Raw genomic sequence first — 26,358 nt, 5'->3', positions numbered from 1 at the left:
ATATATATATATATATATATATATATAATGATGTTTAATTTTGAAAGTGTCCAGATTGTCGGGTCGAGAGTTGTGGTTAATTTGGATACATATGTGAGAGTAATGGATATTTGTGTCGGATTCTGGGTTGACCCGCCCATAAACATAAAACAGTTAAAAATAAAATTAAAAATATTATAGGTATGTTTTGAACTCGCAACCTAACAAAAAAAAATATAACTCTTTAACCAACTAGGCTAATAACACTTTATATTTTTAATTCAACACCAAATTTGATGAACGTGGAACGTTGTAACATTATATTTTTATCCGTGTGCATCGCACATGGATCTTCCTAGTTAGTTTAATTCCAACAGATTTTGATTATGATGGTTGAAACATCTCTACTCATCTATTATGTTTAACATATAATTCATATATATACATGCTTCTCAATACCTCCAAAAGAAACTATAACAAAATAAGCTATACTCCATCACAACTGTGATGATTCTATACAAGTATTATCATTAGACATCAAGTAAGACCCAAAAATATAAGCTAAGTGATTATACAAAAAGACGAGTTAATCCCATCAGTCTTGGTCCCTCCTCCCACACTCATTTCCATCAGCTTGCTCCCCTCTAAGACTCAATCCTTCCAGTACATAAAAGTTAAGGTTGTGTACTTATACCATACAAACATAGTGACTCAGCAAGCAATTAAGTATTTAAAACATGTTGGAATACTTTGTTTTTAAAAGAGATGCATATGCATAAAAATTGTTCATCATTTAAAGAGAAAATAATCAGTTTATAAATATCAATGACATGTTTGAAAAAGTGATTTCATGGGGTCTGTACAGTCACATCTTAAGCCGTATTTTGATCCTAAACCATTCAGAGTTGATCTTGAAGGCAAAGAATCTGTTTGAGCCGTATTTGGTTAGGCAGAATTAGGAGTTCATCCCTAAAAACACCCTTGACCTGTTTGGACCATCTTTCAGTTTGGGCAGCAGTAACTAGAGTTCATGCTAGAAACTCTGGTCCCATAATAATCAGCCAATATTTTGAATTCAGCTGACTAGAGCTCACCTTGGCCAGCCTCCTCCCTTTTTTCGTCAATTCATGTTCATCCATAAAAGGCCACTATATATGCATAACTTATAAGGGTTTGAGTTTCATAAAGACGGTATATATTTTATAAATCATGGTATATAACTGTATTTGGGTTGTATTTGGGTTATAAAAGTGAGTTTAGAAAAGACCTTGCCTTAATTTCGAAATTGGTTAAAAAAAATGATCTTTGTTATAGTTGACTATCCTTCCTTATATGCTAGATACTTGCTTTTCCTCAAGGTTGCTAAACCTTGCTAATAGAGAGAATTGAATTTTCTTAATTCTTAATGAAAAATGGTAATGGGGCCTAAGGAGCTGGGGTTCTAGGTGGAGGGCATGCAAGAGGTGTAAATCATGCAAGTGGATGTAGTGGAGATTTACTAAAGTGTCAAAGTGGTTTGTTTATTTGCTGCCAAGTGGGTTTATTTGTTTATTGACTTAGAGAGAGTATTATATATTTATTCCTAATAGTAAGCAATGGATAGATAGGCAGTTTTCTCCGGGCCCGGCCCTTCCCTTAGTGCCGAGTCACAAGATAAATCTCTATATAAATCTCTATTTATCATTAATCTGCTCTCGAATCCGCTGCATCGAATGCCATGTGCATAGTTGAAAGTCAAACGAAGCCAAGAATAAAATCAACAAGAGAGGTTTTGGAGAAAGAAGCGCTTACGTACTTACTTAAAAAGTAATAAACCTCAGTTCCTCATGAATATCTGGAGTCACTTTCTATTCGAATCCAAATCAATCAAGCTTCTGTCTTCAAGTTCACAAGTACGAAAAGACCTGAGAGGGAACACCATGAATGGAGAGAGATCTAGTAAGAGCCTTAGCTTGACTATAGGAAAGCAAATGACTGAGTAATAAACCTCAGTTCCAAGAAAGAATATCTGAGCAAGCAGAAGTTCTGCACGGTGACATACTTAAACACAAGGGGAAATTTTATGTCAGTTGCGGCACCGATCTTCCATAAACGTGCACTTCCCTTATGCATCCAGCCGCTTCACTAATGTTCATAGGTTCCACCCCCGCCACTACCAAATAAGGCGAGGTCTCATGGTGACAAAGAAAAAGAGTCTCATCGGGTTCAGATGGGGATGCAGATTTGGATAAGGCCCACAGAGGGCCCAAATGAAAGACCTGTCTATTCATATTTGTTTCATTACAAAATTTTAAGTATAATTATAAGTGACCACACAAGGGTGAAAACTCCAATAATGTGCTATTGTCACTACTAGCCTCCTATAACAACATGAAAAGATGCATCTGGACATAATAATGGTGATACTGATGATGACAACCATTATGGATATTTCTTTAGTTTGACATCATGTATAGTTGGATCGGATTTCTTGTTTTAAATTTTTTAATCCGAATAATATTTCAACTGTTGGTGGGTTATTTGTTGTTCATACATTACATTTCGATTGTGTTGTTAAATTTTCTCGAATACGTGTTCATCATTTTCTTAGCAACAAATGAGACAAAATAATCAGATTTTGATTTATCTTTTCAATAAAGCCCTTATATAAAAAAAATGGGACAACAGATTAAAAATGTAGCCTACAAACACACTTAACCGTTTAATCAGGCACAAAATTTGTCGTCTGACAAGCTCAAACCAATGACCTTAGGGTTAGAATATCAACATCTTATTGTCGCTAGGCTAGAAGAGGGGATTAAAATGAGACAATGGATTAAGTATGTAGCCCGCAAACACATTTAACCATTTAACCCGGCATAAAACTTGTCGCTTGACGGACTCGAACCCATGATCTTAGGATGAGTATCCACCTCTTATTGTCGCTAAGCTAAAAGAGGGGATTAAAGCCCTTATATGATTTATATAATTTTTTCTCTATTCAATCATATATATATAATCAATTATCATTTGATATGACATTTTTTTAACATTATTTATCAATCCTCAGCTATGATAATTTTAACTATCACTTTTAATATTTAGTAAAGTTTTTTCTGACACCGTTTATTTTGTTCGTTCACTACTCTACTTCAACATTCAACGTTCAAAATTCAAATGAGTTTATCTTTGAAGTGACCCTTTACAAATTGTCAGCATACCTCTAGGAGAAAAGACTCAACCGACCTATACAGGGCTCAGTAAACTCAAGCACAAAATGTTGACTCAACAATCGCCAAACGACATCGAGACCAGCCCCTTAGTACAATTCACATGTGTCCCAAATAAAATTGGTTTTCCACATAAAAAAAAGATAGTGGGGTGTCAATATCTGTGTTTGAGACTGATGGACAACGATGATTAATTATCATTAAGACGTATGATGGGTTGTTAAAACCTTAGGCCTTGTTCGTATTTGGGTTTTCAAAATAACCCAACCAAATCAATTGTCATTTCACTCTCCCTCTCATCCTTCAAATCAATCAAGTCATTAACCAAAATACTAAAATACCCTCTATTTTAAATTATAATTATTTATTTTATTTATATATATCAATACCCTTTAAATCTTTTTACCAAAAAACATCATCATTTCATCAAAATTATTACAAATCATTACCAATAATCATTTTTCTCCCTTTCCAGATTATTTAAATAAGTTGGACCCAACAAGCCCTTACAATTGGTTGGACCCAACAAGCCCTTACAATTGGTTGGACCCAATGTCCAATGATTTACTTTCAAAGCCAAGCTACAAGTTCAAGTCCAGGTTAACCAAGTTGCGTATAAGAAACAATAGACAATAAGTAACGACTATTTATTTCTATAAATGGTTTATTCAAATTTATATCTAGATTATTAATTATTTATTTTAATTTTGTAAATATAATTTTATAGTATTTATTTTAATAAGTTAGATAGTCATTTTTATATGATATAAATAGCTCAGGGCTCTATTTAATATTTGTATATCAAACCCTATTGTTCGTCATTCTAACACTTACAGTTTTTGTTATCTTTGTTCTAAGAGTTCTCAACACTATTTGATTTGTGAGAAATCTTCACGAGATTTCCAGAACTGCCTCTCTGTGTTAAGGAAGCTCACCAGCCGTAAAGCTTCTCCAAATTACTGCTCTTGTTCCGCCGAATCTACAGGTTTTTCTACTGATTATGTAACGCCATATGATGCATAATGTTCGATTGTTAGGATATAATATCGATTATGTGACTGATTCGGCCTTCTCGCCTGTTGCTGCAATGGATTCATTCGATTTTACTTTGATTTTGGATCTCTATGGAATGATTATGTGGTTTCCTGTTATTCTAGACCTATATAACCAATTCCCACTTCGTTTTTTCATGTGATTTTGTTGTGTCCAGTTAAGAATGTAACATGTAAACTTAACTAGAGAAGAAATAAGATAAGGCAGGATTGATGGATAAGATAAGATAAAATAAGATAAGGGATCGAAATAGATAGATAAAAGGAGATAGAAAAGAATACCGGTAATGAAACTAGTCTAAGGCTATATAGTCTACATACAACAATGATAAAATCGTAATAAAACACAACTAAAGAACTAAGATCAAATGTGCCCCGATACATGATGTGGGACACAACGGATTTACACTAAATCTATCGTATTCGTATCTGATCATTTATCAACTATTGGAGGCTTGAGATTGAGACACAAGCTTGACGATATCTGAATATTACTCAGAATCAGCAAAATGTTTATGAAGAGATTGAATGAGAGGCATAGAATTTGATTCCTTAGGGAGAAATAGATAGGTATACACCAATACAACATAATCTTCTAATAGGAATTGGGTGGATTATATATCCTCAATCCAGCCAGCTTCTAGAATTTTCTATTAGTTAAACACTTGTCCTGAGTTATTCTACTTTTGTACCTATCAATTTTACCATGTACCCTTAATATAATTGGGTCATTACAGAAGGTTACGAGTTTTCAGAATTCTCATCTTTTATCGAGCATTAGGCCATAATGGTTTATTCTTAACAAATTGTTGGTTCATAGATGTTGGTTTCCCATTTCTTGGTGGATTTCGTTTCAACAAATAATTTTGATGTTTTCTTCTTTAGAAAAGCTAAACAGAGAGATGTTACCACAGCGTTTAAAGCAGACAATCACAGACAACCCAAAGAAGCTTGCGAGTTTGATTGACATTGTGAATATTCCTTCAACACTAAGAGATTTGTTGGGTAAATCCCAGATTTCTCACTTGGGCTGCTTCATGGGTGTTTGGTCATATATCAAGACCAACAATCTTCAGGTTCTATTTTTCTCTCCATTCTGTTTATTTTGTTTGCTTTAATCTACTTCGGGAAATGTATCATATTCCTTTCTAATGCTGCTGCAGGATTCTAACAACAAAAATATAGTAAACTGTGATGAAAAATTGAAGAGCGTTATGTTGGGTAAGGATCAGATCGAGCTAGCGGAACTTCCTTATTTAATCAAGCTTCACTTTCCCAAGAACCCACCAAAGCCATCCAGGTAAATAAATAGTTGGTTGATTGCTTCTTTGTTGTTCTTCCTATATGTATGCAAATGATTTCTGAACCTATAAGATTTTTGTCAATCATGAGATTAGTTTTTGGACTGATTTGTATTACTTCATTAGTTCATTTGGTAATAATATAATTATATTATATACTTTTAACACAAAAACATGACTGTAAATACCAATGTTCAACTTCAACCTATCACTTTTTACAAGAAACGAATGAAATGAAGGAAAAAGTATCTCTCTTTGATCTCCATATTCTCTTATGATGTGTACAAACAAATAAATGAAGAATGTTGAATGCCCGAGTAGAATCATGCCTCTTAAAAAGCTCAAACACTAGCAATGGTTTTCCCAAGCAACCAAAGAACGAGCGATAATTCAACCCCAAAGATGGTGTGAAGAGATCCTCGGTCCAGCACAAACCCGTATAGTGATATTCCTGCTCTGTTGTTCTCGAAATACGTCACTGTATTATCACCAAAATCAATCATCAACTTATAGCATGCAAGCCAATAATTTTAGCATCATATCTAATAAGCGGATCTAACATGATTTTTGAAATGCTAAACGGACACATGCATACCTAATGCGTGCCGCTTCTGGAAGGAGATTGTGCTGCGTGCATACGACGGGAGCAACTTTGTATTGTCGAGGTCATCTTCCTCATCTCCAATTTCCTCGTCACCTTCTGATGACGATTCTTCTGAAAGTGGGTGATTATTAGAACCAGCATTACCTATTGGTGGAGTGTCGGATTCTGCATTGTCGAATGAATCTATAGTCGAACACACGTGCCATTTGGCTGCCAAACAAGTCACCGACTGCGCTTTGTGGGTGATTCTTGTAGCACTTCTGAGTAAGATCATCAGCCCTGCTAAAAGGCTGATAGAACATAACTGTAACAAATTAACCAACATCAAACATCTTTTTAAATAACCAACATTAACCCATATCAAGATATGAAGATGGCTTACAGCGAGTTCACCAGCTTTATAGATGTTGACATCGTATACCGATCGTGTGGTCAAAAGTAGAGAAGCAAACTGACTGGCGGTGACGATGACCAAAGCCCAAACTATAAACGCCCGATACCTGTGGCTGATGATCTTCAGATGCCGTCTAATGCGGAGATGTTCTCGCAGCACAGACTCCACATCCGAATCCATCTGAAACACCTGGGCAAAATCCTGCAGTCGAAGGATCTGAAGGTAACACACCAAACGAAACAGGATGCAAACCAAGAAGAACACCACCGTCCGATAAAGCCACGAACATAACTCCACGACGCACGCCACAGTATCGCTTACAATTACATTTCCCAGAAACGGTATCCCGCTCGCACCTGATGCGTACCACCATATCTTGTACGCACTCTCCGCAGTGAAACAGGGGAGAACAAATACAAACAGTATCTTGAATGACCTCTGCATTTCAAAACCAAGGATCAAGATATTATAATAATTAGATTATGGAATGAATGAGATATATCTTACATGGAGCTCTATGGTGTATCCACTTCGAACGGTCTCGCTCTCGTTATAGAGTTTATCGAAGAACAGGAACCTCCTAAGACCGTATTTTCTAACGAAATACGACAAACAGACAAAGGAAAGTGCGGCAATACCGCTAAGAGACAATTGGACAACGGAATTATAAGGACGATTATGTTTATTATCACAATTAGAACATGCGAGGACGAAATGCGAGATACAAGGAACAGCGATTGCGAAAATGACGAATACGGTCCATGAAAGGCAAGCTGTGGCCATTGTAGATTGATCGACGCACATTAACCGTAGCCATGAACGGAAGTAATGAAGCTCGTCGTGGACGTGAGATACGCTCCGATCAAGTGATTTCTTCCGGTTCATCAACGGCGCATCCGCCATGATGATGATGATGATGATGATGATGATGATATGAATGGATGATTATAACAAATGGAAAATGATATATAGAGAGAGAAATATAGGCTGAGTTGTCTACCTTCCTTCCATGGCGGACTTAAGAATCTCTTCTGGTTTGAAAGAGATTGATTCCACGCTCTATAAAGCGCGTCGTATGTTTCGGTGAAGCAACGTGGCGAAGATTGATTGGATTTTGGCGAGGGAAGAGGGGGTATACGTGTGCTGGAAATATTAATTAGTTAAAATATTTTATAAACATTAGATCTTCATTAACAAGTTTCATATTATTTTAAAGGGCGAATATTGAAATAATACACCCCAATTATTAGTAATCTATCTATTCATGATACATTGAAAAAGAGTAGTCAATTTTGACAATGTTATCAAAAATGAGTTTAACTTAATAGCTAGCTGGAATTTATCAAATTTAAGTTTGATTCTTTTTACGCACTCATGTACTTATTTACATTTTAATGTCGTTGTTTTATGCGACCAGTATGGTAAGGGCATTGGTAGCAGAATTCTTAAAATGTGTTTTATCTCTATTATGATAAGGATGGCAATAGGACGGTTCGGTTTGGTGAATGACAATACCATCCTCGCCCCGAATTTATCCACCCGCCCCGATCCCCGCCCCGATTCCCAACTTGATTTTTAAATATAAACCATCCCCGCCCCGATCGGGGACGGGGTTTCCCCGCGGTGCACCGAAACCGAATAACAATTTAAATTTAAAATATAAATAATAAAATAAAATATAATAATTCATATATTTAGAGTTATAAATTATCAAAATATTAAATACCAAACAAAAACAACATTCAATAATAATAATTTTAAAATATTAAATACCAAAACAAATAAACTTCCAATAATAATAATGTTTCAAAATATAACATAAACTCTAATGAATTAAATCTCCATTCTTCATCTTCAATGATTAGGATCACATTCTGTATAAATAAAAAAAAATATATTAATAAATAAAATGGAAGTACTATTAAATATTTAATTATACATATTCAATAAAGAAATTTAACTTCTTCTTCTTCTCATTTTCATTATCTCTTACTACATTCAAAAGGACCTAGTAGGTTAGTACCATGTTCAATTGGCACTAATAACATTATATTCTACATTCATAAAAAAGAATATTAATAAATAACAAAAACAAAACAATTTTCTCGATCAATAACATCATAAAAATATTATACATGAATATAATAGCAAAAGAAAATTATCGGACACAATTATTATACAAATTAAATAATAGCGATCTAAACTAATTGTTTATAATAGAAATAAAATAACTAAACTGACCTGAAATCGAAAATATCGTCGTCAAGTCGGAGAAGATGTAACAAAGATTGTGAAAGACAAAGACGAATATAGAAAACACCATACAAAAAAGATGTGATGTCATATTATTAAATAATATTAACAAAGAGTTCAACTAACTTTCAAACTGAAAACACCTTCCAGATTCAAGAGAATCATGTATGTAGAAGAAAGAAGATGTAACTAAAATTAAAATAAATCCTAAAGAGAGATGGTAATGAGGATTGAGGAAGATGAGAGGTAAAAAGTAAAAGATAATTAGAGATATCCGTAGAGGGAAGGAAGATAAAAGGTTTTCAATGAAAAAGAGAAAAATAATGATGACATTAATTAATGATTTCATTAATTAATATATTTTTATTAAATAAATATAATTATATTTTATCGGTTCGGGGGTCGGTTCGTTGCATGTAAATACCATCCCCACCCCGAACCCCGGTCAACATATTTTGGGTTTTCTCCAATCTGCCCCGATCCCCAGTCCAAGCGGGGAAAAACCATACCAATCGATTCAGTTTGGCTCGGTTTCAGCGGGTCAGTTTCAAATTGTGACCCCTATATTATGAAGATAAATAATATAAAAGTTGTAAAAAAAATGCTTTATCAAATTATCTATCCTTATAATTTTTTAAGGATGATGAACAGTGAATCTTTATATTTAGGGATTACTGTAGCATCCCTAAATAATAAAATAATATAATTTCTCTTTCATGGTTAACCATCCCGCCATTTCTCTATTCATTTCTAACAATTCCGTCATTGTTTTTCTCCGCCATTTTTTTTTCTTTTGTTGCTATTTTTCCTTCTCTCCCATTTTTCTTAGATCAATAATCTATTTTCTCCCATTTCTATCATGGATATTTCTCCAATTATACGAATGGCGGGAGGAGTAGATAATAAAGTGTATAATGAAACATTTCAATCTCAAACTAGTGGTGGTGATTATGATCAGTTTATGTCAAATTATGAGTTCAATGAGCTGCAAACTCAAGATCAATACAAAAAGGCTCGAAGTAAGAACTTCTCTCTAGAAGAGGACCTTCTATTGGTTTCTGCTTGGCTTAACACAAGTATTGATCCAATTCATGGAACGGATCAAACCAATAGTCAATACTGGAGCAAGGTAGGAGCATATTACAAGAAAGTCATAAAAAAGAATAAGTATGGGCAACGAATAGATAAATCTCTCACAAATAGATGGAGCACAATCCAGCAAGTTGTAAACAAGTTTTGCGGCTATTAAATCTGGTGATACAGGCATAGACGTGGTATATTATTTTCTATTTAACTTTATCTTGGTTAGTTTATATAATGCAAATTGATGAACTAAGTTTGAGATTTATTTTTCAACTTGAGGATGCCAATAAGATCTACCATGAGATTCAGAAAACTCTGTTTCGATTAGAAAACTGCTGGAATAAATTGAGATTTAATGCTAAGTTGATAGAATACATGCGTCAAGGACCAACAAAAAGAAAAACATCTTCAAGTGACACAACTAATTTGAATGATGAAGAGAATACTAGTGTTGATTATATTAATTTGGAGAGGCCCATGGGACAAAAGAAAGCAAAAAAAGAAGCTAAGAGAAAGCCACCTCCTTTCCATGCGGTTAGACAATTTTTCCACCTCCAATGTATACAATCTATGCTACCCAACATTCCTGGAAAGCCACGAACTTCACCAATTTTAAGTAATCTCGTAATATCCTCTGAGTTTGGTTTTCGTAGATAGACAAGACCAAAAATATCAATGACTGATTGAACAAAATACCTTAGACTTTTTATAGCTGTGGTTTCTCCAATACGTATGTACTCATCCATGAAATCTGCTGTTACCCCATAAGACAACATTCGCAATGCTGCAGTAATTTTCTGAAGTGATGATAAACCTAATTTGCCAGCATAATTTCTTTTTTGTTGAAAGTAAGGCTCGTGTGCTTCCACTCTAGATTGAATCCTCATAAATAGTTCACGACTCATTCGAAATCTCCTACGAAACATTTGAGATGAATAAACCGGTAGAGTTGCAAAATAATCTTTGAATAAGCGATTATGCCCTTCTAGTGTGTCCCGATCAATATATCTTCGTGATTTCCTTGAACTTTCACCATGCGTGTTTTGCTTTTTCCTTTCACGACTCAAGGCTAGAATTTCAATTATATCTTCATCATCGCTTTCATTTAAAAAATCATTTAGAAAACTCGTCATTGTTAATAGTCTTTATGTGTGAATTTACCTGTAAAGTATAAAAAAAAATATATATTAGTGACATTAAAAATCAAATGTTTCTACAATTGATATGAAGGCATATAATTTGTGTTGTACAATTGTTTCATTTTTACCACCAAATCATGTAAAAAAATAAAGTTTGAACAATTAAAATAAATACAAAAATTAATCCAACACACACCTTGAAAACTTTTGGTACAAATTAGAATTTTCTTTTAAGGTGAAAGTAGCCATTTCCTTATGGGAATGTGTTCTTATATATATTTTAGGTTCTTAAGGTGGTTGAGAAGTTATGAATAAATATTTAAGGGTTATAAATAAATTAAGTGGTTGAAGTGGTTGAGAAGTTGTTTGTTTTAATTAATATTTAAATATATATGAATAAGTAATTAAGTGGTTGAGGTGGTTGAAAAGTTGGTTGTTTTAATGAATATTTAAATGATATATCCAAAAAAACACATTCTTCTTGAAGCGAGTCTTGTAGAAGTTATAGAAATGTCACATTTGTTGCTGCTAAAACGGAAGAAGAAATTACAAAATAGAGATAAAAGATTAAGTTAATAAATAAGTATAGGATTATAAAAGTTAAAGAACAAAACACAACTGTATTAAATAATAAATAACATTAAACTAATAATATCGAAATTTGAAAAACTCAAATGAAAATATTACTTACTTGCATAGTTATGTTGTAGATGTTAAACAAAAACTAGAAAGAATGTTGAAGATAGAAGTTGAACACAAAACTAGAGAGAATGTTGAAGATAGAAGTTGAAGAACAAAATTAGAGAGAATGTTAAAGATAAAAGTTGAAGTAAAGTTGAAAAAAATAAAAAAATGAAGATTAAAATTCATGACTAATGAGAGAGAAATAATTATTAGAATGATATTGGCGTGACTCATGGTTTTGGGTAAGAGAAAATAAATATTATATTTATTGTATTGTAATGATGGTTAAAATAATTATAGTTAAGAGGTGGAATTTGAAAAATTATTTAAATTTTAACAATATATATATATATATATATTAATATTCGGGTATCGGGTTTGGGTTTCCAACACTACCCATCCCTGAACCCGATCGGGTAACATTTTTTACTCCCCATCCCCAACCCTGACTCCGAACCCGATCATCGGGTACCCACGGGTATCGCGTATACGAGTACCTATTGCCATCTCTATATATGGATAAGGAGAAGGAAGCTGATGTAGAATAATTTATATTTTGATTCTATAAAATAAAAATATTATTATTTTATATTATTTTTAGGAATACAAAATAGGAAAACTGGTACAAATGTCTTAACAATGTTATCATACACCTTTTAATCTAGTTTGATTTTTTTAAGCTTTTATACAAAACTTATATTTTTTTCAACTACAAAATCACTCAATATAATTTTAAAATACCCTTAATTTATTTCATTAAAATTTAAATAAAAAATAATATTATAATAATTAAACTTTTTAAAAACTCAAATAAGATACTTCTATCAAAAAGAAATTTAAAATATCAATAAAAAAAACCAAATAACTACTTATTATATGCAATACACTAATTAATTTAAAAAAATAATTAATTAAATTTAAAATAAATAAAAGATTTATTGAAAAGACATTCTTTAGTAAAAAAAAACTCATTCTCTATCCTCAAAAGTGAAAAAATAAAATAAAATGATTATATAGTTCAACAGCTAATATATGTTTGTTTCATCTCAAATAGTTATTTGAGGTTTTATTTAATAAAAATAAGTAAGTGTTTAAAATATTTAATTTATAAAAGTAAAATATTGATATTTTAATTGATAAAATGAATAATTTTTAATGATAATAATATAAAAAGAGAATTTCAAATAATCAAAATTTTGTAAGGAAGTGGCTAACATGGAACAGCTGGACTATGGGTGCGCCGAAACAGATACGTGTGGTGCTCAAATCATAAGACGCCACGTGGCGGCTAGCTGACTGACGAGTGACGACTGTCGGATAAGGTCAATAGTTTTTCTTATTTCTTAAATAAATAATTAAACAATCAATCAAATTAAAAGTATTTTATTTTAGGGTTATCCAAATTATCAACATGCCTTAAACAAAACATGTAGATAAGGATTCAAGAATGAGTTGGATGACCTTAAAATAAAAAATAAAATGAGGAGATGAAGATAAATTTTGATATTTTTTTTTTAAAATTTGACAAATAAATAAATAATGAATTAAATTAAAAAAATTAGTCATAAATCATTGACTAATATTCATACTATCTAGAGTTTTAAGTCAGTTTTTTTCTATTTTTCATGTGAATTCAGCCAGTTTTGTTTAATTGCATAAAACCTCTTTTTTAATAACTCAGATCTGGTTTGACCTAAAATTGAAAACATAAGTCCATCTTGAGAGGTGATCAACTATTTCTTCCTCTTCTATAGTTGTTTTTAAGTTATTCTCCTTTCTTCGTCGATGCTTCCGCCCTGATTTCGGATGAAGAGAATGGTTATCTATTGGTGTCGTCTGTTATTTTCATTGCCTCATCGACGTTTTGGTCGTGATTTCGGGTGAGGAGAATGTAGTGAAAGGAGGATCTCATTAGAGAACTTGATGTGGATTACATTAGAAGATGTTGATTTTGAGTCATGAGATAATTATGAATGTAGTCATTGGTGCATGTATGTCTATGATTAAGGAGATTAGTTATGTTTTGTCTAGTCATTGTTAATCTGATGAATTGAACCAAAAAATCAAAAAAACCGAAAAGACAAAAGCAATATAAAATAAAATAAATAAAAGGACCCGCGATGCAAGATCTCTTGATCAAACATGCCACGCAATATCAACTTCTCCTAAAACCATTATATTATTGGTTTTAATATAATTTTTAAAATTTTAAATAAAAAATAAGCTCTAATTAGTTGTACAACTAAATCGTATTAATTATTAAAAATTCATATAAATGTACCATCAAAAAGGTGGCGGAGTGAATGTTTTTTTTAATACAAATTTATCAATTAATTAAATTTAAATAAAAAAATAATATTATAATAATTTCATTATCTTCTTCATTCATATCATCACTCATTTTTATTCCTTATTCACTATCTTTCTCTTCTTCTTTCATGACAAAACTGAAAAAAAAAAAAAGAAAAAAAAAAGAAAAAAGAGATAAAGATATTTTTCTTTATAATCTCACATTCTTCCTCTTATTTTTTCTCATTTTTGTCCATCATAATTTCTGCTTAACATAACAAAAATACTAAACATTTCTGATAATCAACAATGCAAAACATTCCGATTATCGTAATAAAAATCGATCATAATCTCAAATTTACAATTCTCAGTTCTTCTAATTGTTTGAGTCAAAAGCATATAATCCCTTCACAAGACATTTCAAAACGCTCACTCAGCACCAACTATGAATCATCGAGCCTAACCGAAGGCTTCAATATACACCACTTATTATCTAGATGGTTCACGAGCCTAACCAAAGGCTTCAATATACACCACTTATTATCTAGATTGTTTACGTTTCTATTCGAGATTCAAACTATACTTCACCAATTCATCATACATGAAAATCCCCCAATGATGTTCAAAATTCCCGAGACTAAGACATGAAACATTGGTGGTCTTAAATGAACTATTACCTGATCTATGTTTTAATTATTTTACAGGTAACATAGGTTTATATTTCATTATAAAAAAAGATAACACCGTTTTTAAGGAATAAAGATGGAGAGATTAGATGTTTGTCAATTAAAATTTAAATCACTATAGGTCTCAAACACACATTCACATGTAATTCTCACATATAATTCTTTCATTTTCAAATTAAGAACAACATATGCTACTTACCACATATACTAGTTATCATGTTTAATTTCGGAACCACATATACTGCTTATCATTTTCAAATTCAGAACCAAATAGTTGTCATTTCAATTCGAATATCATTCTATTAAATTTGCACCCATATATATCACCCACCATACAATCTTTTAAATTCACACCCAAATATACCACCATACATTCTCATTCAAATATGCATTATTAACCTCCAATTGGTTCTAGGTGGAAATCGAACCATAACATAACATTTTAAAGTATTAAATAGTCTAATTCAAAATATTCATATTTTCTTCAATTAAAGGTATATTTTTTATAAAAACAAAATTGGGTTATAAACTACATGAAACAAGCTCTGATGCAAATAAATAAAAGATGTTCCTCCTAAGATGACATTACATGAATTCATAAAAAGCAAGCATAAGTTTCTTGGCCATCATCATGAATGGAAGATGATTAAGGCAAATCTCTGAATGGATTCTAGCTGAATCCTCCTCCTCTGGTTATACATTTCTATCTAGATCTTCAACAAGAACAACAGACTTACAAATGCAATGGAATGGAAAGTTTCAGTCTCCTAACAATTAAAGAGATTATATCAAAGGTATATGAAATTTGCAAGAAACATTCAAGCAATTAGAACATCTCATCATCATTAGAACAAAAAGGAGGAAGATTTGAATACCATTTTCATAACCAATCAATCAATCAGAGTCGGAGAGCTGTAATGCAAAGATTATCATCATCCACCGGTGGAGGCAAGTTAAGATCAAAAGGCAATGATTTCCTAAAACTCGAACAAGCAATATCCTTATCTCCATCGTCAACAACAGAGGATGACGAATCACAATCACTACGGCAATCGTCAGGCAAGATTGGCGGCGACCGATGATACCTACGGGAGGAAGACGGCACCGGCGCAACAGTAAGCCTCTGCTGCTTAGGGCCACTGAAAGACTCGACGGTGCTGCTCATACTACTCGACGCTGGCCTCTGAGCAATAATAATCTGACGCTGATGAGGATGATGAGGATGATGATGAGGAGGAGGAAGAGGATAGAGACGATTCTCCATTATCAGATCGTTAGGGTTTTGAAGATGAAATCCAGAGTAAGGTGGGAAAGGGAAATTAGTCTTGGCTTTCGCACCACGGAGATTTCTAGCTGCAGTATCATAAGCACGAGCAGCATCTTCCGCTGAATCGAAGGTGCCGAGCCAAACCCTAGTTTTTTTCCAAGGATCTCTGATCTCCGCTGCAAATCTCCCCCATGGTCTCTTTCTAACTCCCCGAAATCGAATATCTTTACTGATACCTCCTGCATCAGATCCATTAATTTCATCACCTCCCTGCACCATAGGTATCGCCGGCGCCGGCGGCTTTTCCGATGCCTTGACCAGTGCGGTTGGTCTAACTCTGGTCATGATGACTTGAGAGAGTTTTAGAGAGATGAGATAGTATGACAGAAGATGTTAAATCTTTCGAAGGTTTCTTCTTCTTTACGACATGGAGAAGAAGAAGAAAACTTTCTCTGTCTCAATTTCATTTTTTGTTTCTTTTCGCCATTTTTTCTGTAAGAGAGAGAGAGAGAGAGAGAGTTCTTAATCCTTTGAAGCTTTTTCTTTATTATTTTATTGCTTTTTTTCTTTCTCGATTTCTATTCCTTCACTCTCCCCCACAAATCAATTTTGGACTCCAATGCTTGAATTTTCCTAACCCTAGAATATTTTCCTTCACTCTCCTTTTCATTTTTAATATATTTTTTCAAACCTATTGTACTATAGCCAGATTTTACAAATATTAATTTAAATTTCTAATTGATGTGACAAAAATAAAATATTATTTATAGAAAAAATAATAAAGAAAAAGAAATTTAATTGATAAAATAAAATATTATTCTTTTTATATTAGAATAATTAAATTAAAATTTAATGGATAAAAATTTGTATTTTAAATTAAAAATTATTTATTTAATAAATAGTCGTCAATTATTTTTTACTTAAAATCAATAAAAATATATATGTGTAGAAACGTATTTTAACTTAAATTTTTTTTAGTTCTTAGTTTGGTGATACTCGAGAAATTACTTTTAAACTATGTCCTCAGTACCCGGTAAAAAATAGTCTATAGTTTATAAAATCTTGATTTTTGAAAATTGGTTATATAACATTTTATTTTAACTAATTATTCTTCCGGTCTTAGTCATGCGCAAATTTTCATGTATTTAAAATTGTAAAAACAATATTTAAATATTGATACATGTAGCTAGTGACATTGACTATGGAGATATGTACCTAAAGAACATTTAGTTTTAAAGGCATTGAAGTTTAAAAATAAATGTTAAATGAGCCCTTATCAAAATATTTTTTGTGAAAATATTTTATAAATATTTTGAAATCGTTTTCTATTGTTTGAGATTTTTAGAAAATGATTTTGTATCCCAAAATTACGAAATAATTTTAAAATTTTAAAATAAAACTAAATAGACCCTGCGACTGTGTCCTTAGTCCTAGGTGCGATTTTACCGATCGGGGCTAAAAACCCTCGATCCTAGGGCGGAACTCCCTCGGTCGGGGTCTAGGGACTCTCGGTCAGGGTGCTAAAATTTGTGGTCAGATGTGGATGTCCCTCGGTCGGGGAGTTGAAGTCCTCGGTTGGGGTATTGAAGCCCTCGGTCGAGGTTTGAGATTCTTGGTTGGGTGTGAGAATTCTCGATCTTGAGTGTGAAGAAAACTCAGCCCTAGGTCCTAGCTAACTTTTCCTCGGTCCTGGATGCCGAGGATTCACGATCGTGGGTTAACCTGAGGTTAGTTTCCCTCGGTCCTAGCTAAATTAGGGTTAGGTTTCCCAGTCCTCAAGAACATCAAAATTATAAGTTTTACAGTTTGTTTGAGGCCTAATTCTTTGATCCAATGGCATGGGAAGCTTCACAAAGTTTTTAGGAACATTATAAAAATCATCTCGATGTGTCATTCAACCGAGGTGATGTCCCATTCAATCAAAATAGTTTCATAACAAAAACGGGTTTTTGATTTTTGGGTTTTGATGAAGCGTAATGATCTTTTTAATAGCTTCATTATGCTTCATATGGTTGATTGAAACCAAAATATGAACACTACTCGAGAGTGAATCTCTTGCCTTCGGATTGCTCAAGGAAGGGTATTTATAGCCTTTCGAGGTCGGTTTGTGAAGCAAGTGGCTTCTATTAAGTCAAAATACCATTGATGGTCTTTTGACCGTTCTCCGACCAATTGCCGGTATAAGTGTCAATGATATGCCTATATGTAAGGGAAATGATCACCGGAGTAGGGTGATCATTAATTTTACCTTTTAAACAAAATCAAAATGTGCAGAAATGACAAAATTTCATCTTTGAATGATCAAAGATGGTTGTTGTTCTTACTTCGTAGTCGCGAGGAAGACCAATACACAGAACGAAACAATGTTTTTTTTGAGCTTCTACGTTTAAGCGTCGAAGGAGGGCCAAAACGACGATGTTTTGGGGCACACGCGTGGTCGCTGAGAGTTTCGTTCACATTCCGTTAACTCATGGGCGTTCTGTCCGCGTTGGAGGAGACGACATTGAAGCAGTCGTTTAGTGGTTCGCTGCTTCGCGAGCGCGTCTCCCTCTGTTGCAGCGGGCGACGTGGTGCATTCATGGGCGTTGGATCCTATCTCAAGGTTGTGGTTCTTGCTGCGATTCTTCTGAATTTCAGCCACACAGGATCACAAGCGATTTAAAACTTAAAGATTTGATTGAAATTGATTTTTTTTTTACTCTTTTGGCTTTATTTTTAATATTAAAAATATACAAAATATTTTTAATAAATATGACACATATTTTGCCAATTTTTTTTATTTTTTTTTGGTTTAATAAATAATTTCTTTGAGATAAAAATGAATACAATATTTATCCTAAATTATTTATTTTAATTCCATTTGATCTTTCTAAAATTAATTTGAGATAAAATGAGTATAACATTTATCCTAAATTATTTTATTTATTTTTCCTGACCATTATCTTCAATTAATTAAGGTTTAATTATCATAATAATTAATTCAATTAATTATTTAATTATGTTTTGATATTAGTTTTATTTACTTTGATTTTATTTATTTAAAAATAATTAAAATAATTATTTTTAAATTTATAAATTAGGTAGGTAAAATTTTTGTGTTTACCCATAGTATAATAAATTATGTAGTTCAAAGCATCTAAATTAGAGTTTGTTGGGTTGAGTTTCAAATATAATCAAACAATGAAGTGTATTAATCAATATACACACATAGATTATGAAAAATAAAGTTTTTTTTATATCTAAATATCTTCTAAATAAATTTAAAAGTTGTTATTGGCATCTTTTTTAGCAACCGAATGTGTATTGTTTTCATTTTTATACTTAGATTTGTGTTAATGTTTATTTTTTCGGTTCAATAGTCGGCTTAAATTCTTTGACTCGGATTTTTATTGTCCGAATAATACTCAGTTTTTTTTGGATCGTTTCTACTCATACTAATCAATTGTCTTGGTGATGCTTTATCGAATATGTGTACATCTCTTTCTTAACAACAAATGAGATGAAGTTGCGAGATTTGAACAATATAGGTAGATGATATATGTAGATGATGAGTTATCACATGTCATAACAATTTCTTGTGTTGCTTACCAACTCATAGGCAATGACAAATTTCATTACCGCTCAAAATATTTTGTAGAATTTTTTCTTACACTGCATTATTAGTTTGTTCGGCTTGCTCTATTTTTTCACTCACCGTTTTGGAACTCAAATAAATTTATATTTTGAGTCACAGTCAAAAATTTCAAAATTGTTGAATTTTGTTCAATTAAATTATATTTTTTTATAAATTTATCATGTTATTTAATATGAAAAATAATAGAGAACACAAAGGAAATAATTCGGTGAATTGAAAATATTAATATTCTCTCATGCAACAAATAAACCATCATTCATTTCATGTAACTTTTTTGTCAATATTTTTTTGTTTATCATCATTTTTCATTTAATATCAAAATTCTCATTATTCATTGTTTTAATTTTTTTAAGATATTATTTTGTATTATTTGTAAATTAATATTTTATATTAACTCATTTTTTTAAATTAATGAGAATTAATTTTTTATAAAAAATACTCAATCATTTATTAAAAATACTAAATGCATTTTATTTATATATTTTTTAAATTTATTATTACATATTAATACCTTCTAAATAATTTTAATTAAAAAAATACAATTTCTTAAAATCACAATTAATAAACATTTTTTAAATAATAATAATTTAAAAACCCACTACCCAACCAATGATTCTTAATTTAAACTTTTTAAATAAAAATAAAAATAATAGTTTTGGGATATCATTCTAATTTTATACATTAATAATAAAAATAAAAAATAAAAATAAAGTTTAGAAATTATTTGAGAAACTCGCAATTAAAGACAATACTATTTATTAATAGATTCAAAATAATATTTTGTATTTTAAATTAACAATTATCCACTTGGAACAAATTATAAATAAAAAAAATTATCCACTTAGAAAACACACCTTCTATCCTACTAAATAAAGTAGAAAAAAAAAATCAATTTAAGATATCAAAATGTGTCACACTAGCTCTAAAACCAAAATTATAATATATATATATATATATTGAAAAAAACTCAAGAATAATACATGAATAAAGAGTTATAATTTTTTCACAAAACATTTAAGAAAATTAAAAAAGAAAGGAAGCCTAGATTTATTTTTTGAGCAAAATGATATTTAACAATAAAATATGGAAATATGAAAGTGTGTTGTTCTTTAAAATAGAATTTGAAGCAAAATAGCAAAGTCTTCCAAAACTAGTTAATTATGCACAAAATGAATTTTTGATACAGATGAAAAGTTGACTGGAGAAAAATAAAAATAAAGAAGAAGGTTGGGTTAATTAATAAGTTCTTTTATATAACAAGAATTAATAAAAAAATTCTTCAGTTCTTGAAATGTTTATTATTATATTATTTTAATTAAAAAAAGTTTTTTTTTTCTTTTCTAGTTTTTTTAAATTATTACTAACGTATATCATAATTCTTGAGCCGTCTGCAGTGAGAATTGATTGAATTGTCATTCTCATAACTTTTGACTATTCATAACTTGGAAATATAATATTCATATATATTGCCATTCTCATAACTTTGACTAGGTTAGTACTGAACATTTCATGTCTTAGAAGACAACATAATTATTTATATTGAAAGAACTTTATTTTATTAGGGCTTGTTTGATGTTTGGTTATTTTTGATAAAATTCAAATTTTATCTCAAAATTTAAATATCTTATTAATAAATTAATTATTAATTATAAATTTTATCCATTTAAATATCAAAACTAACTCCTTTCTCTCAACCACCTTATCTTTTCTCTCTCTAAAGTCTAATCTATAATTCTCTCACATTTATCATATCCTCTCAATTCAAAGGTAAATCTGTCTTAAAATTTTAAAAACTATTTTTTTCATAATTTTTATCAAACAACAAGGGTTTTATAAATAATACACTAAACAAGTTTATGATTTCTCTTCGTTTAAATAGTTCAATATAAAATAATTGAGATGTTAACCAAAATAATTATCTTAATACCTATTTTAGTATTTTAAAATATTTTTTTTATTTGTATTTTCTTATTTAAGAAATTAGTATGGTTCTTCCATAATTCTGACATTCTCTTCAATTTAAGATATTTTTAATGAAAATAAAATTGTGACATTTAATTCTAAAGAACAGTTCTTATAATAGAGCAAAACTTGTTTTTGGTATTTTAAAATAGTAAGTCTAAATTACATATATTTCTGGTATTTTAAAATAGTAAATCTAAATTACATAAATACCCTGAATGTTATTTCTTGGTTCTTGTTAAACCAACTTGATTATATTATTATTTATTATGAAAAGAAAATTAGTAACACTAAGTCAACCGATGGCTTCCTTCATGCGTTGTGTCGTATTTGAATTGAATTTTAAAATAGACAAGTCCCTAAGGCATTCATAGAAGAAGTATAAATTTATGTTCTACAACTAAAAATAATAATAAAAAAATTAATTTAATAATTTGTTTGATAAATTAAAAGGTATTCAAATAACTCATACCAAACAACTTCTAATCTTCCCCTGACCTATTCCAATATTTTGTTCCAAATTTACAATCCTATTTATTTCCTGCCCTTTGCCCAACACATTCCACAAAACTAATTATTATTATTATTATTAACATGGTGATTAACAAAATCCCAACATCGGAGCTCCGACAACATTTTCCTATGACCACAATTTTCTTGATTTCAATTCTAGTACTTATAATTCCATGTGAAGCCTTGGACGACTATGGAAATGCCCTTAGAAAGAGTCTTCTCTACTTTGAGGCCCAATGATCCGGTCACCTTCCGTACAACCAGAGGGTCACCTGGCGCCACCACTCAGCCCTCACCGACGGTTTAGAACAAGGGGTGGGACAGTCATGCACCTCCCAAGTCACAACCATGCATAATTAATTAATCATTTTATCATTTATTAATATTTTTGTTTTGTCTTAGGTTGACTTGGTCGGAGGGTACTATGATGCCGGAGACAACGTTAAATTTGGTCTGCCGATGGCTTTTACCATTACAATGCTTTCTTGGGGGGTAATTGAGTATGGAAATCAGATCGCCGGCGCCGGAGAGTATGGTCACATGTTGGATTCTATTAAGTGGGGGACTGACTATTTCATCAAAGCCCACACTCATCCCAATGTTTTATGGGCTCAGGTAAAAACACTTATTTTTCAACTTTATATACTCAGTAAGTAAATGACGATAGAGATGAAATTTGGTGTCATTAAAGGTGTCGAGAATGATGTGCAAACTTGGAAAATGAAATTTCTCTTTTCTATTATATTAAAGTCTAATCACGTGTTGACACATTATTTCACACAATTCATAACACTAAATTCTCACTTTCCATCGTTACTCATACTCAAACCATAATTAATATTTTTAGGTGGGAGATGGGGACACGGATCACTATTGTTGGCAAAGACCAGAAGACATGACCACATCAAGGCGAGCCTACAAGATTGACCAGGACCACCCCGGTTCAGACGTGGCTGGGGAGACCGCAGCAGCAATGGCTGCAGCATCCATTGTGTTCCAACAAACAAACCCACATTACTCTCACCTTCTCTTGCACCATGCACAACAGGTACGTAATTGATGAATCCTATTCACCAATAAATTTATGAATGAAGGCTTGACATGCATAAATTGCAGCTGTTTGAATTCGCTGATAAATTTCGAGGGAGATACGATGAGAGCATTGGATCAGCCAAAGGGTATTACACTTCTTTTAGTGGGTACAAAGATGAGTTGCTTTGGTCTGCTTTATGGCTCTACAAGGCTACCCACAAGGAACAATACCTAAATTATGTCATTCATAATGCTCTTCCTTTCGGTGGCATCACTTGGGATATAACTGAATTCAGCTGGGATGTTAAGTATGCCGGCATCCAGATTATTGCATCAATGGTAAACCTAATATTCATTTAATAAAAAAAAAGAATCATTTTGAACATCTCTAACATAACACACCCTTTAATGCATGCATGCAGTTGCTAAACCAAGGTCGGTTTTCTAAACAAGAGGAGCAAATTCTCGAGCAATACAAATTAAAAGGAGAGCATTACATATGTTCGTGTCTCCACAAGAACAACTCAACCAACGTGCGACGCACCCCAGGAGGATTACTCTACATCCGTCCATGGAATAACATGCAGTACGTCTCAACGGCCGCGTTTCTTCTAACAGTCTACTCCGACTACCTCCAACAATCCAACCAGACAATCCATTGCCCAACCGGTGTCGTTGGACATAGGAAACTGCTTTCATTTGCCAAATCCCAAGTTGATTACATCCTAGGATCCAACCCTAAGGGTATGAGTTATTTGGTAGGGTACGGTTCCAAGTATCCCATGAGGGTGCACCATAGGGGCTCATCCGTAGAACCGGATCAGGGTTTCATTGGATGTATTCAAGGCTATGATAAGTGGTTTGGAAGTCGGAATCCTAACCCTAATGTTTTGGTAGGAGCCCTCGTAGGAGGGCCCGACGCACACGACCAATTTAGAGACAAGAGAAGTAATTTTAAGCAAACGGAGGCATGCACATATAATAGTGCACCCCTCTTGGGTATTTTTGCCAAGTTTGATCATCTACAATATCAATCTCTAACTTCTTCAAGATAGCTAGTGTAACGATCTACCTTTAGTATAGGAATTAATATCACATTTAATTCTACATTTATGCAAAATTAAGTTAGTATTTACGTTTCTTGTTTTCAGCATTTTTATAGTCGTAGTTTATTTTTTTTGCTGTAATCTGTTTGATCTTTATCTTTGACAATAAAATATCTCTCTTCATCTATTTTTCACATTTCATTGTTCATCAATTTCTTGCATTCCGCACAACAATTGGTATCAGAGCGGGTTAGATCCGATTAGATTATCACTATTTGTTTTCTAGCGAGAGAATGTCTTCAATGAATCTGAAAATCGAAAAATTCACAGGGCGAAACAGTTTTGGTCTATGGAAGATCAAAATGCGAGCCTTGCTTAAACAACAAGGCGTCTGGGTACCATTGTCGAAGGAAAAGGCGAAGATAGTTACAGGTCCTGCAAAGGAGTCTACCTTTGGTAAAATCACTGTTGAGCTTGAGGTCTTGGAAGAGAAGGCACACTCAACGATTTTACTCTGTCTAGATGATGAAGTGATTACTGAGGTATTAAACGAAGATACCGCAATCGGTCTGTGGTCGAAGTTAGAGGCTTTGTACATGACAAAGTCACTAACTAACAAGTTGTTATTGAAGCAACGTCTGTTCAGTCTTCGTATGCTTGAAGGTAAGTCTCTTCGTGAACATCTTGATAAGTTAAACACTATATTACTTGAATTGAGAAATATAGATGTTAAGATCGAAGATGAAGATGCTGCATTAATTCTGTTGGTATCTTTACCCAACTCGTTTGAAAATTTTGTTCAATCGTTCGTTGTGGGTAAAGACTCTGTAACTCTAGAGGAAGTTCGGTCAGCACTTCATACTAGAGATCTGCGTCATAAGGCGAGCGGTGAAATTGTAGACAGTCAAGCATCTGGGTTGATTGCCAGCACAGTCAACTACAAAGGGTTTAGAAAGAAGAAGGATCAGAAATACAAAGCTAAGGGCCCTAATGCTAAAGACATCAGCAATTATCGTAAAGAACCTGGTCATTGAAAGAATAATTGTCCTAAGAAAATGGGCAAATATTCTACGGCTGCGATAGCATATAAAGACAGAGACACCGACTTAGAGGAGGACATTGCCCTTGTAGCTAACGCTTCTCTACACCTTATTGATACGTGGGTGTTGGATTCAGGGTGTTCATATCATATGAGTCCGAACAAAGAATGGTTCGATACCTATGAAGATTATGATGGTGGAAACGTTGTCATGGGAAATGATGCCATATGTAAAACGGTGGGTATTGGGACTATCAAAATTATGACTGATGATGGTAAGATACGGACCCTAACTGGCGTTCGGCATGTTCCTCAACTGAAGAAGAACTTAATATCTTTAGGCATTTTAGATGCTAAAGGTTTCAAGTTTAGCGGTGAAGAAGGAACATTGTGAATCAGTAAAGGTTCAAAAATAATACTAAAAGATATTAAACAGAATACCTTGTATATACTACAAGGTAAGACGCTGACAGGTTCCTCTGCGGTCGCATCCAAATCTGTGAATCGACACCCTGATGTAACCAAGTTGTGGCATATGCGACTTGGACATATGGGGGAGAGGGGGATGCAAATTCTATCCAAACGAGATCTTCTATATGGCCACAAGGTTACCAACCTTGAGTTGTGTGAACACTTCATTTTCGGGAAAAAGCATCGCCGTAAGTTCAGTAAGGGAGTTCACAAAACTAAGGGCACACTAGATTATATCCACTCTGATTGTTGGGGTCTTGCTCAAGTTGAATGTATAGGAGGTTATAGCTATTTTGTAACATTCATAGATGATTACTCAAGGATGACCTGATTGTATCTTCTAAGACATAAGAGCGAGGTATTTAAGACCTTCAAACATTGGAAGGCACTGGTGGAGAATCAAACTGGAAAGAAGGTTAAGAAGCTGCGAACAGATAATGGACTTGAATTCTGTTCATCTGAGTTTAATGAGTTCTGTAGGGATATGGGGATTGCAAGACATCACACTGTCCGAGGTACACCACAGGAGAATGGTGTAGTAGAAAGAGTCAATCAAACACTGTTAGAGAGAGTTAGAAGTATGCTCTCTAATGCGGGATTGGCTAGAAAGTATTGGAGCGAGGTTGTCTTAACGACTTGCTATCTGATAAATCGTGCACCACACACTGGGATTGATTGCTGAATCCCTTACGAGGTATGGTCTGGTAACGTCGTTGATTAT

The 26,358-nt window shown here is 32.6% G+C and overlaps 5 protein-coding genes and 1 pseudogene across 5 annotated transcripts; 3 read left to right on the top strand and 3 right to left on the bottom strand.

Annotated features, from left to right (window-relative positions):
* The first annotated feature begins 4,012 nt into the window (after window positions 1-4,012).
* LOC124940424 (upstream activation factor subunit UAF30) lies at window positions 4,013-5,628 on the top strand. Its single transcript, XM_047480941.1, has 3 exons — window positions 4,013-4,173; window positions 5,126-5,316; window positions 5,404-5,628. Exons 2-3 carry the CDS (start codon window positions 5,143-5,145, stop codon window positions 5,542-5,544), a joined length of 315 nt encoding a protein of 104 aa, XP_047336897.1. The 5' UTR covers window positions 4,013-4,173; window positions 5,126-5,142; the 3' UTR covers window positions 5,545-5,628.
* A 113-nt stretch (window positions 5,629-5,741) lies between these two features.
* Window positions 5,742-7,513, bottom strand: LOC124940423. Its single transcript, XM_047480940.1, has 4 exons — window positions 7,047-7,513; window positions 6,528-6,977; window positions 6,137-6,449; window positions 5,742-6,019 (listed from the first exon to the last, which is right to left on the bottom strand). The coding sequence occupies exons 1-4, from the start codon at window positions 7,440-7,442 to the stop codon at window positions 5,883-5,885; spliced, it is 1,296 nt and encodes a 431-aa protein (XP_047336896.1). The 5' UTR covers window positions 7,443-7,513; the 3' UTR covers window positions 5,742-5,882.
* Window positions 7,514-9,675: 2,162 nt separating this feature from the next.
* Window positions 9,676-10,041, top strand: LOC124939045 (glutathione S-transferase T3-like). Its single transcript, XM_047479561.1, has one exon. The coding sequence runs from the start codon at window positions 9,676-9,678 to the stop codon at window positions 10,039-10,041; it is 366 nt and encodes a 121-aa protein (XP_047335517.1).
* Window positions 10,042-10,330: 289 nt separating this feature from the next.
* Window positions 10,331-11,008, bottom strand: LOC124939044. Its single transcript, XM_047479560.1, has one exon. The coding sequence runs from the start codon at window positions 11,006-11,008 to the stop codon at window positions 10,331-10,333; it is 678 nt and encodes a 225-aa protein (XP_047335516.1).
* Window positions 11,009-15,222: 4,214 nt separating this feature from the next.
* On the bottom strand, window positions 15,223-16,449 carry LOC124940681 (ethylene-responsive transcription factor 3-like). Its single transcript, XM_047481213.1, has one exon. It carries the CDS (start codon window positions 16,283-16,285, stop codon window positions 15,572-15,574), a length of 714 nt encoding a protein of 237 aa, XP_047337169.1. The 5' UTR covers window positions 16,286-16,449; the 3' UTR covers window positions 15,223-15,571.
* Window positions 16,450-22,130: 5,681 nt separating this feature from the next.
* LOC124939043 lies at window positions 22,131-24,136 on the top strand (annotated as a pseudogene).
* Window positions 24,137-26,358: the final 2,222 nt, after the last annotated feature.

The sequence above is a fragment of the Impatiens glandulifera genome, chromosome 5 (assembly GCF_907164915.1).
Source record: "Impatiens glandulifera chromosome 5, dImpGla2.1, whole genome shotgun sequence".
NCBI lineage: Eukaryota > Viridiplantae > Streptophyta > Magnoliopsida > Ericales > Balsaminaceae > Impatiens > Impatiens glandulifera.
This window is presented reverse-complemented; position numbering and strand designations above follow the sequence as displayed.

What these genes read in the sequence shown, in the direction of transcription:
- LOC124939044 (XM_047479560.1), bottom strand. Translation starts at nt 11,008, where the DNA reads ATGACGAGTTTTCTAAATGATTTTTTAAATGAAAGCGATGATGAAGAT.
- LOC124940423 (XM_047480940.1), bottom strand. Translation starts at nt 7,442, where the DNA reads ATGGCGGATGCGCCGTTGATGAACCGGAAGAAATCACTTGATCGGAGC. An exon ending in GATACACCATAGAGCTCCAT is followed by an intron (nt 6,978 to 7,046) that starts GTAAGATATATC and finishes TTTGAAATGCAG; the next exon opens with AGGTCATTCAAGATACTGTT. An exon ending in ATAAAGCTGGTGAACTCGCT is followed by an intron (nt 6,450 to 6,527) that starts GTAAGCCATCTT and finishes AATTTGTTACAG; the next exon opens with TTATGTTCTATCAGCCTTTT.
- LOC124940424 (XM_047480941.1), top strand. Translation starts at nt 5,143, where the DNA reads ATGTTACCACAGCGTTTAAAGCAGACAATCACAGACAACCCAAAGAAG. An exon ending in TCAAGACCAACAATCTTCAG is followed by an intron (nt 5,317 to 5,403) that starts GTTCTATTTTTC and finishes ATGCTGCTGCAG; the next exon opens with GATTCTAACAACAAAAATAT.
- LOC124940681 (XM_047481213.1), bottom strand. Translation starts at nt 16,285, where the DNA reads ATGACCAGAGTTAGACCAACCGCACTGGTCAAGGCATCGGAAAAGCCG.
- LOC124939045 (XM_047479561.1), top strand. Translation starts at nt 9,676, where the DNA reads ATGGCGGGAGGAGTAGATAATAAAGTGTATAATGAAACATTTCAATCT.